General features: G+C 40.6%; 1 protein-coding gene across 1 annotated transcript; it reads right to left on the bottom strand.

Annotated features, from left to right (window-relative positions):
• Positions 1 to 9,617: 9,617 nt before the first annotated feature.
• Positions 9,618 to 12,203, bottom strand: hs3st1 (heparan sulfate (glucosamine) 3-O-sulfotransferase 1). The gene is made up of 2 exons (XM_012917647.4): positions 11,956 to 12,203; positions 9,618 to 11,351 (listed from the first exon to the last, which is right to left on the bottom strand). The coding sequence occupies exon 2, from the start codon at positions 11,197 to 11,199 to the stop codon at positions 10,276 to 10,278; it is 924 nt and encodes a 307-aa protein (XP_012773101.1). The 5' UTR covers positions 11,200 to 11,351; positions 11,956 to 12,203; the 3' UTR covers positions 9,618 to 10,275.
• Positions 12,204 to 13,845: the final 1,642 nt, after the last annotated feature.

Raw genomic sequence — 13,845 nt, forward strand, 5'->3', positions numbered from 1 at the left:
GGTTATGAAACCATTCACGTGTCCTGACTGCTGAGGAATAGGGGCGAAAAGCTTTCTTTTTTCACCGGACATACTCAAGAGAATGCAACATGTAACGAGGACTCTTTCCAGTTAATATTTAAAATGTGCAAGAACAAGATGAAATACAGATCCCAGATCAGGCTGTGACAGATAAGCAATATGAAAAATTATGAAATGGCTGCAGAGCTGCAAATCTCTACAGTATAAAATGGGAGTAAACATTTGAAGAAGAGGTGCCTTTTTTAAGCCTTCTCAGCTGGTGTGTTTTTTTTATATCCACTCTAAAAAACTGTAATTTTAGTTACTCTAAAGACATAGACTGTATATAAAAGCTAGACAGTCTCAAAAGTGCAAGCGGTGGATTTCCTCTGTGCTGGTCAGTGTGTGAGTCTGGTCTAGGTGTGGAAAAGGCCTGCTGTGTGTGGCTTGTTGTAACTCAACTTGACGGCGGCCTCCATTTCTTGGTTATTGCTAAGAGCAGCGTTGCTGTCTTTTTTCTGTTGAAGCCTTATAGTTGTTTTCTTAATTGAAGCGGTCACCATCTCTTTGGGTTGGCCTGTCCGATTTATCATTAAAGCAGCGTTGCTCTCTTTCTGTTGTTACTGCTTATATGATTATTGGGTTAATTAATTATAATAAAGATTTATTTTGTGTTAAACACCTCTGCCTGGCATCCTTTTCATTTCATCCAACTGTTACTGTCCCCCACCTTCTTCGCCTAGCTTTCATGTGGGGACGTAACACATGGTTGTTGTCCTTCTAATGATAACAGGAGGGGGCCAATGTTTTGTTTTTTTAAAAAGAAGTCTAATTGAATGGAAGACCCTTGAGCTAAGGGAAAACTTTACTGTTCCCTGCATGCCCTGGAATTACCCTGGGGTCCTCGCCCAATAGGATCTGCCCGGAAAACCTCAGCCAGAATGGATTCAAGGGGCATCGTAGCCAAATGCCCAAAGTGATAGCAGGAGTACAGCTACTCTCAGCCCTCCAGAGTGACCACACCTCTCACCATATCTCCAGGGGAGAGAGCAGACACCCTTCAGAGAAAGTTTATGTACACCATGTGTATCTGCTTCGGTCATTACCCACAGCTTATGGTGATAAGTGACTTGTATTTTGATAACCTTGCTTTAGGCTCAGCTTTCTCTTCACCATGATACTGTACTGTACCAACCTACCTACCTTGTGGATTTACAAGTTGCTATCTTATGAGCGACCACTGTCCCTCAGTTTCACCATCAAATCAGCCCCTCGCTGATCATTACGGATTTCAAAGCAATAAGTTAGCAACAACAAAAAAATGATCAAAAACACAAGGCCAGAATTTTTACCTCACTAGCAGGCTAACACTAGCTTAATCTGCAAGCTATAGCAACAGCTGTCACTTTAGCTTGCAAAAGCAGCCAGGTAAGGTGTAACAAAGTTGCTTTATTTTATTTTATTTTAAATTTCTGCCACAATTGTTAATGTGCAACAAACCTAGATACTAAATATACAACAATCACCAGCAGGGGGCGACTACTCTAGTTGTCCAGTTGTTTCGAAGTCAGACAGAATTTAATAATTTAATCTAAGACCCAAGAAAACATATTTCTGATGGGTTTTCGATCCATACTTTTAAGTCTAAATGGATACAAATGATTATTATTATTATCATTTATTTTTTGTGTGTGTTTTTCTTTTGAGTCAAAAGAAGGGCAAAGCAGGATCCACTCCCTATTACTGTTGGTGAGTTGCTACGTTTGAGTAAGGAGTGCCCTTTGGTTTTGCAGTTGTTGTCTCTCTTTCTTTCTCCTCGTCTGCACTCCATGTGGTTGTCAATCTGTCTGTGTGCTCTACAGCATAGGTGTCAAATTTGGCCCGCAGCCTAATGAAGCCATACCAAATTACTATCAGAGCTGGCCTACTGGTATTACACAGCTAATATATATATTGTTTAGTATTAAGCTTTGCTTGTTCCATATTCAGTTTTCCAGCAAAACTTATTTGAGTCTGTTATATCTGGAGGAAGATTTTTTTTTTTTCAATAAATATTAATGTTAGCCCGCGACTTTGTTCCAGTTTTGAATTTTGGCCCACTGTGTTTTTGAGTTTGACACCCCTGCTCTACAGTCTCTTCCTGTTCTTCCTACTTTTAGTGTCTCCTGCCGGCACCGGACCTCTCTCTGTTGTTCTATCCTAACATTTTCAATCCTGAGTGATATATTATGAACAATGTTTAGCATAGACAGGGTGTCTTTCCCTTAGCTGGCTTTAAAAAATCTAAATCTCCATAATGTGTATCACAACAGCAGTCCTTCTGCTTCAGGCTCTATGCGTGTTCACATTAAAAAAATTACGTTTCTGGAGGTCATGTGAACCTTCTTCTGCATAAAATGATTCCCATGAGTGCCACTTACTCAGATGATGATGATGAAAATGGTGATTAAAAGTCTCTATGGAACACAAACATTTTAACAGTATCCTGCAAGACTGCTGCAAATAGGACAAGCGATTAATGCTGAAGAAAATCATTATCTTGGGATTTATTGTACATTTGAATTCAAATGTATAATTTTGCTGCTCGGTGCCACTGTTTTTCCCCCCCAAGATGGCGGCTGCACGATAGAGAAGTTGGCTGGAGAAACTGATCAGGAGGGCTAGCTCTGTGGTCGGCATGAAGCTGGACACTCTGGTGACAGTGGCAGAGAAAAGGACATTAAAGAAACTGCTGGACATTATGAACAATGCTGGCATCCTCTGCACACGGCCATAAACAACCAGAAGAGTCTGTTCAGTGACAGGTTGCTTCTCCCCAAGACAAGAACTAACAGACTTAAAAACTCCTTTGTCTCACACGCCATCAGACTGTTTAACTCCTCCCTGGAGGGGAGAGGGAGGGGAGACAGGAGGACAAAGGAGGGGGGAACAACTAAGCTGTAGTGCCTCTTCACCTCACTGTACAATACCTTGTGCAATACTTTTGTAAATAGTCAACAGTGCAATAGACTCAATACTTGAAATGTGCAATTCACTTGTATTTTTATTTTTTATTCCTATTTATTCTATTTATCCCCTTTGTATATTTTATTTATATTTGTTTCTGTATTTATGTGTGTGTGTGTGTGTGTGTGTGTGTGTGTGTGTGTGTGTGTGTGTGTGTGTGTGTATATATATATATATATAACAATTCTGTAACTGTAACTTCGGTCGTTGCTGTGCTTTTTTTGGAAATCGAATTTCCCAGAGGAACCCACCCGAGGGATTAATAAAGTTCTATCTTATCTTATCTTATCTTATCTAAGTTGATATTTTTAAACACAAGTTGCCATGGTGATTTAGCCAGGTAAACACAGAGCGACTTTCTTGACACAGAAAATCCTGACTTCAAACTTGCCATAGTTCGGCTTAGTTTGCAAGTCATCTGGCTTTGTAGAAGTAGTGTCCAACCGACGTTCATGCTTGGAGCGAGCCCGCAGATACATGCAAAGCACTAGGAGCTTCATTTGTAATTAAAAAAATAAATATAAAAAACCCCAACCTGCTGGCAAAGCAAAAAATATTCCCAGTAGCAATTAAAATGAAATGCATTTTCCCTTCATATAAATCTTAAACCTGCTGTGATTGTGAGCTGCAGCTACATCTAGTCATTTTACTGAACATTTTTCTCAACAGCTTTAAAGCTAACCACAGTGTTTTCATTTGACTGTGTCAAACAAAGCAAAGCCAAAAAAATGCTGCAGCCTTTCATTCACCTGTTATTTCTTTTTTCGCTTTTGTATATTAAACTAAGCTCTAAATTTCAATAGAAAGAATTTGTAAAGTTTGCCACATGGTGGGGCCATCAGCTACATGTGTGCGTGCCCAGAATGCAGATAATCTTGCCAAAGGGGGGGTGGGGGGGGACTTGGGGAACAAACAGTTGTCTTCATGATGCTTGATGCGATATCCTTGGCATGAATCTTGCTGCCATGCCTGTCACAGGGTGTGGTCCTATACCAGCTGTGCTGTTCTGTTTGATTAAAGCTGGATGAGCTAAAACTGAGACGTAACAACCAAAATTTGACGACTCCCTGTGTGACAGAACCCAGGCACATTTAGACAAGCTTTTCAATCAGGAACTAATCACACCCTTAATACAGAAAAAACCCTAAGCTGAACTAAAAACTCAAACTACATGTTAACGTTAATAACATGTTAAGTATAAAAAATAAAACAATTACTTTGGGAAAATCTTCTGTGCGTTCCTAAAACCAACCAAAATAATGTAAAAATGCATAGGATCTGTCCTATGCATAGTTTCAGCCTTTGTTATCATAACCTGCAGATTGATGAATAGAGAACTGGAATGTCTGCAATGGTTGTGAGTCCATTGACTTGGAAAAGTGTCATCTTGAATCTATATCTATTCTGAACTTGTAATTATTCAGTTTTAATTATTAAATATGTCTCTGACAAAGACCCTGTGGTAATAGTTAAAAAAACACTAAAAGGAGTAAAAGCTAAACTAGCAGCTACTAAACTTGGGAAACCTACTAATTATACCTCTGCCAAGTAAGAGAGGAGCGGTAGTGGCACACATGGACCACCCTGTGATCTGCCAGCTTTGGGGTTTGAAAAGAATCAGTGCCACACGCTGGTGCTTCTAGAGCTGTCGGAACCTTAAAGTTTGAACCATTGTGCCAAAAAAAGTCAATGGAGTGTTACTCTTATAGCACTTTTTAAGCTTAACACACACTCACACTCCAGTGGATGCAGCAGGGGCAACTCAGGGTTTCCAAAACATACTTTGATGTAGTTTGATCCCTGCCTAGATGAACCAGACATCAAACTACCAACCAATTAGTAGACAACCCACTCTACCTCCTGAGTCACAGCCTCTCAGATGGTGAGTTGAGAATAAAAACGAAACCTTATTTCCCGTGAACGGTGGGTCTCAAACAGCACATTTTTTGAAAATTTGCACAATGTCCCAGGCCCCCACCTTAATTATGCTGAGGGCTGGGATAACTGGGCCACCCAACTCTGACCAGAGCGTTTTAACTTCTTTTTTTTTTTAATGTATATTTCACGACATTCAACGTGAAACAAGTGAGGAAGCTTGCTGAGCAACTCTTTAGAATATATACTTAGTAGAAATGTCAATACTAACAAGAGAAGACAGTTCGTATTGACATTTGATGATGTTTCATGACAGCACAGAGAAACCCCTCGTTTGCCGCCTAAAAAAACCATGCCTAAGTACATGGACGCCCTCTTTATTCATGAATTAAATTGACATAAATCAACATACAATTACTTTGATTCACTGTTGTCTGTGTTTTGGTTGTTTTAATCAAAGCTGATCGCCGAGACTGCAAAGAAGAGGCACAGTTTTGTGAGAATCTTTTCATTTGCCTGTTGTGTCCTGATTTCAAGGTTACCTGGTTCAAAAGGAAGAAACGTTACCTCAGGCTGTTTGAGCACGTCTCACTGAATGAAAGCTACCTAGAAAAGCATGAAAAAAAGGTCTGTCTGTCTGGCATTTTGTTTTTCATATCATATTACTGTTGTTTTCTCTTCACAAAGACTCAAATGCTACTTAGTAATTCTACCTGTCACGCCTCACATTAATTTGTGTTACATTCTAGTCTCAGAGCTAAGCATCGGCTTTTCATAAAAATAATTACCTTCCTTGTGAAAATAAAAAAACAGAGGGACATTTAACAAAACTTACAGCTGTTTTGAAGTTATTTCAAAAAGCTCAAGAGTCTCTATTGCTTTACAAAACAGTTTCCAAATCAATTTCTTATGCTTTGACTGTATTTCTTAATCCAGTTGGCCGGAAGTGGCATATATCTCTTATATTTGTATTTAAATTTTTATATATCTCTGTCTATTTTCAGCATGAAAATATCTTTAAAAGACGAATTTTCTTTGAAATTAAGAGCCGATTTAAGAAGCAGGTTAAAAAGCTTTCTTATCAAGCAGTAGAAGAGTTATTTTTTCATTCTGTGAGTTAGAAAAGTACTTGGAGAATTTGAAAAGAGAAAAAAAAAAACAAAGCAGCAATTCTTAAATGACCTTTAAAACATGAGCTGTTTTGAAATCGCTTCCTGTGTATATCTCTGTGAAATCTGGAAGCTTAGCTCAGGAAGTGTATACATGACAGGCAGAGCTTAATACAGGGCTGGCAAGCACACAATGCAAGTCTGCATGTGTGTGTTTGGATGTATGCATTCCACTGTTCTTGTGGAAAATAGAGAAAGAGTGGGTGCATGTGTTATTTCTGCCGAGTTTCACACACCGAGTGGACAAACAATCTATTCCAATTAAAGCGAGCTGCAGCCCTGGAGAGTGCAGAAGAAGCTATGCTCCATCGCATCACATCATCCTTTGAAAAACCCTAGAATAGCCGATTGTGATTCGGAGGAAACAGGCCCCTTCAAGAACAACTAGTGTGGGCTGGCTGTGGGGGTGGGGACGACTGGTTCCAAGTTAGTCTAGAAAGTTCCACAGCAAATAACGTTATGGTGGAAGTACTGGAGCAGTGGGAGCTGCTGGGAAGAGGGCAAGGCTATTAATCCTGCTTGTAGCGCTGGTTTACCGCTCTTACTGCATGTGGGGCGAGGAGGCAAATTAATAGTGTGGCGGAGATTAATTAGGTGACGTTAAGGAAAATTTGTGACTGTAAAACTTTAGAGGTCTGTACAGCTGACTAGACTAATGAGGCGTTCATGAACTCTTAATAGATGCTACTCCGATGTCGAATATGAGCAAAGCAGAAGGAGAGGCAGCGGGAAAAAAAATATGTGTCTTTGCACAAAGCATTGTCACCAGAAAGAACTCAGAAAGCTTCAGAAAGCTATTGAGTGCCTAGAGGAGCAGAGTTTATAACCTTCCACGGTGACAAACTCAGAGGGAATTATCACCAGTGCTCCAGAAACACTCAATTATTCCTGTGAATATTTTTAGGGCTTAATGACCATTAAAATATGAGTATTTTCCTGATTCTTCAAGTGCGAAAAGCGGAATATTCCACTCCCCCTTTCGGTGAAAGCGGAATAAATTCACTTGTGTCCATGAAATCTGATCAACTCCCTGATGAAGGCTTGTATGTAAAACAGGTTTTCTGTTGCTGGACAAACAAAAGCAGACCATGAGAAAAAAGAGGGACCTTTTTTAAAAACAAGACAAAACTCATATTTGAATCCCGTTTTGCTCTTCAGTTTCTTTAGCTGAATGACTGCTGTTTGAATGTCCACTCAACACATAAGTTAACGGCTGACAAAAAAGTGTCCTTCATCAATATCAGCTGGACGTCTTCTCTGGACTTTTATCTTTTATTCTCTGACTGCTTAAAAACAATCCGGCATGCAGGAAGAGGAAGATAAAGAAAAGGTGGACCGTGAGATGAGATTGTGATCATGACCTCTCATTTTCTGCATGACATCCTTCTGTACTTTGAGAAATATACACCAGAGGCTTATACTGGTGACATCAGAAAGGTTGTGAGAGTATACAGACCTGAACAAATAACACATTATGAAACAGGGATATAGATAAATGTCATCAAAATGATTTTATATTCAATACATGGGCGTCCATGTGTATTTTGTGTATGCGAAGTGGATGTTGTGGGTCTGTTTGATGACAACCACTTCATAACCAATTCAGCTGTAAATCATATGTTGTAATAAGAAAACCACACACAGGCCTTTTGCTTTTGAAGAGAGGGTCTGACTGAACCGCTATTAGACGTGAATTAACCCGCCTCATTACTGCCCTGCAATTGTAGCCATGGAACTGCAACCATTTTTGGCTGGGGCAACTTTGCTGTCACAGAAATGTTTTCCAGGATTAACTTTTTACTAACTTTATCCAGGAAAAAGGACAAAAAGTACTATACATAAATGCAAAAATACCCCAACAATAAACTCTGCATTTAAAATTCTACCCAAGATAATGTGTGAGGTGTCTGCAAAATTTCAGAAGTAAAAGCAACTGACATACTGACTGTCTGTAAGATGATTTAACAAACACGGCATTTAACTAGCAACCCCCTTTAAATCTCAGGAGACATGCGATGATTAATATTGCTGGAAATGAGAAAAAACAAACTCCTACCACACAAATTGTGATTTTCTATGTAAATTATTATTCTATCTCTCAATTTAAAGGTTTCAGCTTGTTAAATTTAAAATTAATTCCTGAGAATTTGAGAAGTGAAAATCCTCTTTGGTGGAAGTGCCAGCAGTGACCAGTGACAGCTGTTTTCCCGTGTGGGACTACTTGCCAAAAACAATTGTAATGCATTTTATTAGCTCAATTTATGGCTTGTCAGCTTATGTGAAAGCAGAATTATAAAGCAGCAGGATACTGAGAGCGTAGAGAACAAGGCCTGAAATGTACTTTGCCCAAGTAGAGGTAAAAAAAAGCTTAACATTACTTCTCCACATGATTCTCCTTAAATGAGTACTTTTGCAGACTGCGAGGTGGAGAGGAAAACAGGTCAATCTGGAAAATGCATCAGTCCTGCTTTGACCCGAAGGACGGTGACGCTGACATTGCTGTTGTTTTGTTCTTAACTTCACGAATTTCAACAGCATTCCTGAAAGTTTCTCCAGGTGTTGCTATTGCAAAAGACTATTTGGAGAGTTAAAGTTTTAAAAACAACACTATCAGCAGAACGTGCTAGATCTGGTGTTATTGCTGTACACACCAAATGACGCATGCTGATGTCTGATAATCTTACAGCGCAGCGGATCAGACTCTACCTCGCACCATTTCTCTGTTTTTGACTCCCCCCTCCTCCCAATGCCTGTAGCCAAACTTGTTCTGTTTAAAAACCATAGACAGTCTTACTCAGTACTAACACTAAAAAAACACATGTTACTGCAGTACTATTCCTGCTCTCTGAGGGCAAAAAAAAGAAAAAAGCAAGAAATAAATATTGCTGTGGTCCGCATTTCAGGGGCATTGAGGTTAACCTCCTGTCTGCACAGTCCCAGTAAGCCCCCAAGTAAATCTAGGCCACATTCAAATATGAAACAGCTACTGTGGATTTTTAGAGCTTAATGTCTTCAATACTGCGCTGCTGATGTTTTCAAAGTAGCAATACGATTTGAATAAATAATGCCATGCCGCTTTAAAAAACTGAGTAAGATCACACCCTTGAGCATAAACAACTCCTCTTTAGATTTCTCATGGCAAAGACTGTGCTCAATTCTGACTTCACCTGCCTGCCCACTCATGCCACAGTAGTCCTAATTTATTAAGGTAAAAGTCAATTACCTGCAAATGAATGCAGCTGTTTATAACTGGAGAATTAAAATCACCAGAGAAGCAGAACTTAGCTTCATAAACAAGACCCCCCCCCCCCCCCCCCCCCCAGCAGGCGCAGAGCAGCCAAACAGGAAATTCAACACAGTTGTGATTGAAAACGATAAGTTCCACCATTGCTGCTAGCATGTACCAGCATGTTTAAAGCATTTTTTGTGTGAATGTTCTGAAGGAACTTACAATCCACAAAACAGTTTTGCAGCACACGTATGCACCTGTTAGTGTAGACAAATGACACAACACACAAATACATAATAAATGAATAAAAATAATTCAATATGTGAGCAAAAGCATCAGACATGCTAAAAATAAAATACATCTTTATTATGGTATTAATTCTTCACTTAAAAAAACAATAATTACAGTAATAATCAGCAATAGATGATGTGCATACAGCATATTTTTGACTCTTACATGAGGAAACGTGAGTAGCAAGGAGAACAAATACATATTCAGTGTGGCGTTTGCCTGAAAGTGACTGAAAAAGGAGGGAAAAAATAGCAGCAGATAAAGGTCCTTCGTAGCACTAAAAATGCAGTTAAACATTAATAATGTCATATGAAGTGAGAAAAAGAGGGTATGACAATATTAAACTGCTCAGTACTAATTTTGATGCAACACATTATCACAGTCTACAGTCTGAATATCATTATCGACGTCATAGTAAGTTGTCTTTGTTCAGAGGGGCTGAACAGCAGAGTGAGTGTGTAACAGCACAGAAACACAGAGAACGTGTGTTTAGGAAAGAAAAACAAGACATGCACTAAAAGCATGTCTTCAAATGCAGTCTGCCCTGATATTTGGCTGGATCATACTTCTGTAGCAAACACACTAGTACAAAAATAGATTTACTTTAATTTTACATTAGCTTTGACTCTCTGTCTACATTGTTAGTGTGGAAAAACCACGCATTTCTCCAAGAAACTCTACAACCAGCTACAGACACTCTGACGTTCATTTCCAGTTGAATGTTCGACCCACCAGCTCAAAGAACTTCTTGTTGGGTTCATGAAAGAACTGGTAGAGTTTTTGCAGGATGGCAGGAGCCACGTGAGGGTGAGCCCTGCCTTTCGAATCATGTAAACACCGCTCTCGCCCGTGGTCTCTCAAACAGTAGAATCCTTTAGTTTTATTGAAGTAAAAATTTGAAGCGTTTATTTGAGGCTCCAGCTTTAAGAACCTCTCCACCTTTTTCATCTCAGGTAAGGGGTCTCTGATTAATTCATCCCCATCCACGATGTGAATGCTCTCCAGTGGGAAGTATTGCAGCCAGTTTTGCATGTGGACATAGTAAAGGCTGCGATTGAGAGCCTTGTATCCCAGATTGATCTCACCGTCCTTCACCAGCACAGATTCGATGGGCTGGTAGCGCTTGTGTTTCTGGAGGCGGTTGTAAAAGACCTGGGTGTAGTCCGAGAGCACCCGCTCTGTGGGGTCTCTGAGGATAAGCAGCAGCTTGATGTCAGGGTTCATCTGATGGATGCGTTTAGGGACTTTGCTGGAGGTGAAGTAGGCCGGCGTCTTCTCTACCGTCAGCTGGTCGGGGAAAGCGTAGGGCATCTGGCTGAGATACCAAGGCAAGCCCCTCTGAAAGTGACTTTCCCAATCAAAGAAGTGCACCTCGTTCTGAGCTGCAGCCACCGAGCTGTGCAGGCTGAGCATCTCAATCAGCGCCCGTGTTCCTCCCTTCCTCACGCCAACAATTAGAATATGAGGAAGTTGCTGGAGTGTCCCATTTGGATGGCTGGTGGTCCCGTTGTCAGCGGGTGATGAGGTTGGAGGTAAAGGTGGCCCCCCGTCGCCATCGGCCACTGGCCTGGAGGGGATTGGCGGGGACTGCATTGCAAAAAGCAGCAGCCCAAGGAGCAAAGCTGCCATGAGTGAGGTCCTGACCCTGGAGGATTTCAGCCTGGCGAAAGCACTAAAACTGTATCCCACATTGAAAGAGCAGCTGCTTGTGGACAACGGTCTGATTGAAAAGCAAGAAGAAGAAAAACCCAAAGCAGCCTCTTCTCTGCCAGCAGCAGCAACTACAAGGAAAGACAACAGCTGTGAGCAGACCAATAACAGGTTAATCTTTTGGCAGAAAGACAAATATTAAGTTTCACAACTCCAAATCCTAGAAGGAAGTTAAACTAGCAAACGATACTTCCTTTAACATAATCAGTGTCCTTAAACTTTCTGCCGTTTAACGTCCGCAAACACGAATCACCTTCACGTCAAACAGGAACTGTGTCTGCCCCTATAATAAACATGCTGTCATTTATATAACCGTGCTAATGATTTATGTACAGTCAACTGATGGCATCAAAAGACGAAGTGAAACGTCGATGAGCCGAGACTCACCTGGTTTTATTCTCTGCAACTACTGATCAACAATTTATTAATTTAGAAATCAGAACTAAAATAATAAATATGCGCTAAAGAGGTCAAACGCTCTCACGGTAGATATTGCTTTTAATGCGACAGGAAACAAACAGAAAAGCAGGTGCGGTTTGTTCTGCAAATTAAATTCTGCACCACTAAAAGAAAAAACAAAGAAATCATGCAGACAAGCTGGGTTTTTTGCTCGTTATATTTTCCATATGACGGTTGCATTGGGTGCCAATCCAGGAAACGCCGTTTATCTCTTACCTTTTTAACTACAATCGTCCACTCGACAAAGATTTCATGCCTTGCAGCTGGAGGCTCTCCGCTCACAGCACCGCCGCTTCCACACCAGCAATTATGTAGGATCCACCTCTGTATCGTCTGGGAATTTTCCGAGCGCGTATAAACTTGCGCTGCGCGGGGCACAACTTCACCGGAGCGCCTCCTCTGAGCCTCAGACCGACGCTGTCCTCCCGTTTTTTGAGTGTCAGCTGTTGTGTAGAAGTCTACGCCTACCTCACGCCTGCAGGACCACTCCCCCTACTGACTCAGGTTGTTAAAATGTTATCATATTTGTCAGCTATACCGCCGCTGGTATGTGTGATATGTGACGGAGAACTGAAGCAGGTGATCTATGCATCATGTAGAAGGAACAAAGCAAAAAAGAAAGCGACAATATAATTGCGCCACAGAGCAGAAAATCGCTCCAGTCTTGATGGGTGTTCTAGCTTTGATTTAAGACTATTTATGATTTTTTTTAAGCCAAACATTCAATTCAAGCAGACTGAGATGCTCTACTCAGTGAATTTGTTGCCCATAGAGAGGCTGAGCCTTCTCAGGATTGGGATTGAAAAAGACTATTCAGCTGAGCCTCCAGGAGTTCCCTCTTCGCTGTTGCTTTCAGGGGAAATCAATGAAAGAGACAGGCCAGTTATTCATCCCTGGCATTCTTCTCCTCCTTTGCCCACAATGCAACTGCATCTGTGGGTAGTCACTGAGTCCAAGTTGCACAATCTCACCACCTGTTGAGCTGTATTTCTTTTTCTTCTGACATATTTAAATCGTTCTCCCATCACTTTAGCAATGAGTCCAAAGTGTCTTTCCAAGCTTTGTATTTACTCGTGTTTAACTGAGTCATTGGAGGATTTCACAATGTCCCCTGACTCACCTTTGGATGTACAGTCAGTGTGAGAAAGACTGAGTGACTTCAAAGTGGCGATGAATAAGTGGCACGTCATTAACGTCAAATACCTTGATAGGTTGTGTCATATTGGACTTGCAGAGATGAGAAAGCAGTAAAAGACGCAGTGTGATAGGAAAAAACGCTGTTAATACACTTGTGTATATTGTGTAATGCTTGCTTTTTTAAATCAGATATTTGCTTTAACTAGATGGTAACTACAGGTGAAGCTTGATATCAGTTTGTTGATTCTACTTATCGATTTTGGTTTTATCCCTGACTATTTATGAATCCCTTCCTGCTTCCTGATGCACAGGTTTTCAGCATAAACTCATCCTTCTCTCATCCTTCTTCTTTCTCATCACTGTTTTATGCAATACTACTGTCATCGAGACACGACAGCACTGGTACAAGGAAATGATAAATTCCAATGAGTTGGGTAATTCAGAACTGTTTTTTGCTTGCAATCTTTAATGCTGACATTATGCCTTGAAGCATGGAAAGAGATTAAGGGCTTTGCTGCTGAATAGGGATGCTTCTGATTTTACCCATGTTTGGGAAATTTTTCTGCTGTGTAGGTTATTTACAGTGGGGCAAAAAAGTATTTAGTCAGCCACCGATTGTGCAAGTTCCCCCACTTAAAATGATGACAGAGGTCAGTAATTTGCACCAGAGGTACACTTCAACTGTGAGAGACAGAATGTGAAAAAAAAAATCCATGAATTCACATGGTAGGATTTGTAAAGAATTTATTCGTAAATCAGGGTGGAAAATAAGTATTTGGTCACCTCAAACAAGGAAAATCTCTGGCTCTCACAGACCTGTAACGTCTTCTGTAAGAAGCTTTTCTGTCCCCCACTCGTTACCTGTATGAATGGCACCTGTTTGAACTCATCATCTGTATAAAAGACACCTGTCCACAGCCTCAAACAGTCAGACTCCAAACTCTGCCATGGCCAAGACCAAAGAGCTTT

This window comes from Maylandia zebra, linkage group LG2, assembly GCF_041146795.1.
Source record: "Maylandia zebra isolate NMK-2024a linkage group LG2, Mzebra_GT3a, whole genome shotgun sequence".
NCBI classification, from domain to species: Eukaryota; Metazoa; Chordata; class Actinopteri; order Cichliformes; family Cichlidae; genus Maylandia; species Maylandia zebra.

Bases quoted from the DNA above. Each gene is read 5' to 3' on its own strand.
- hs3st1 (XM_012917647.4), bottom strand. From the start codon at position 11,199: ATGGCAGCTTTGCTCCTTGGGCTGCTGCTTTTTGCAATGCAGTCCCCG.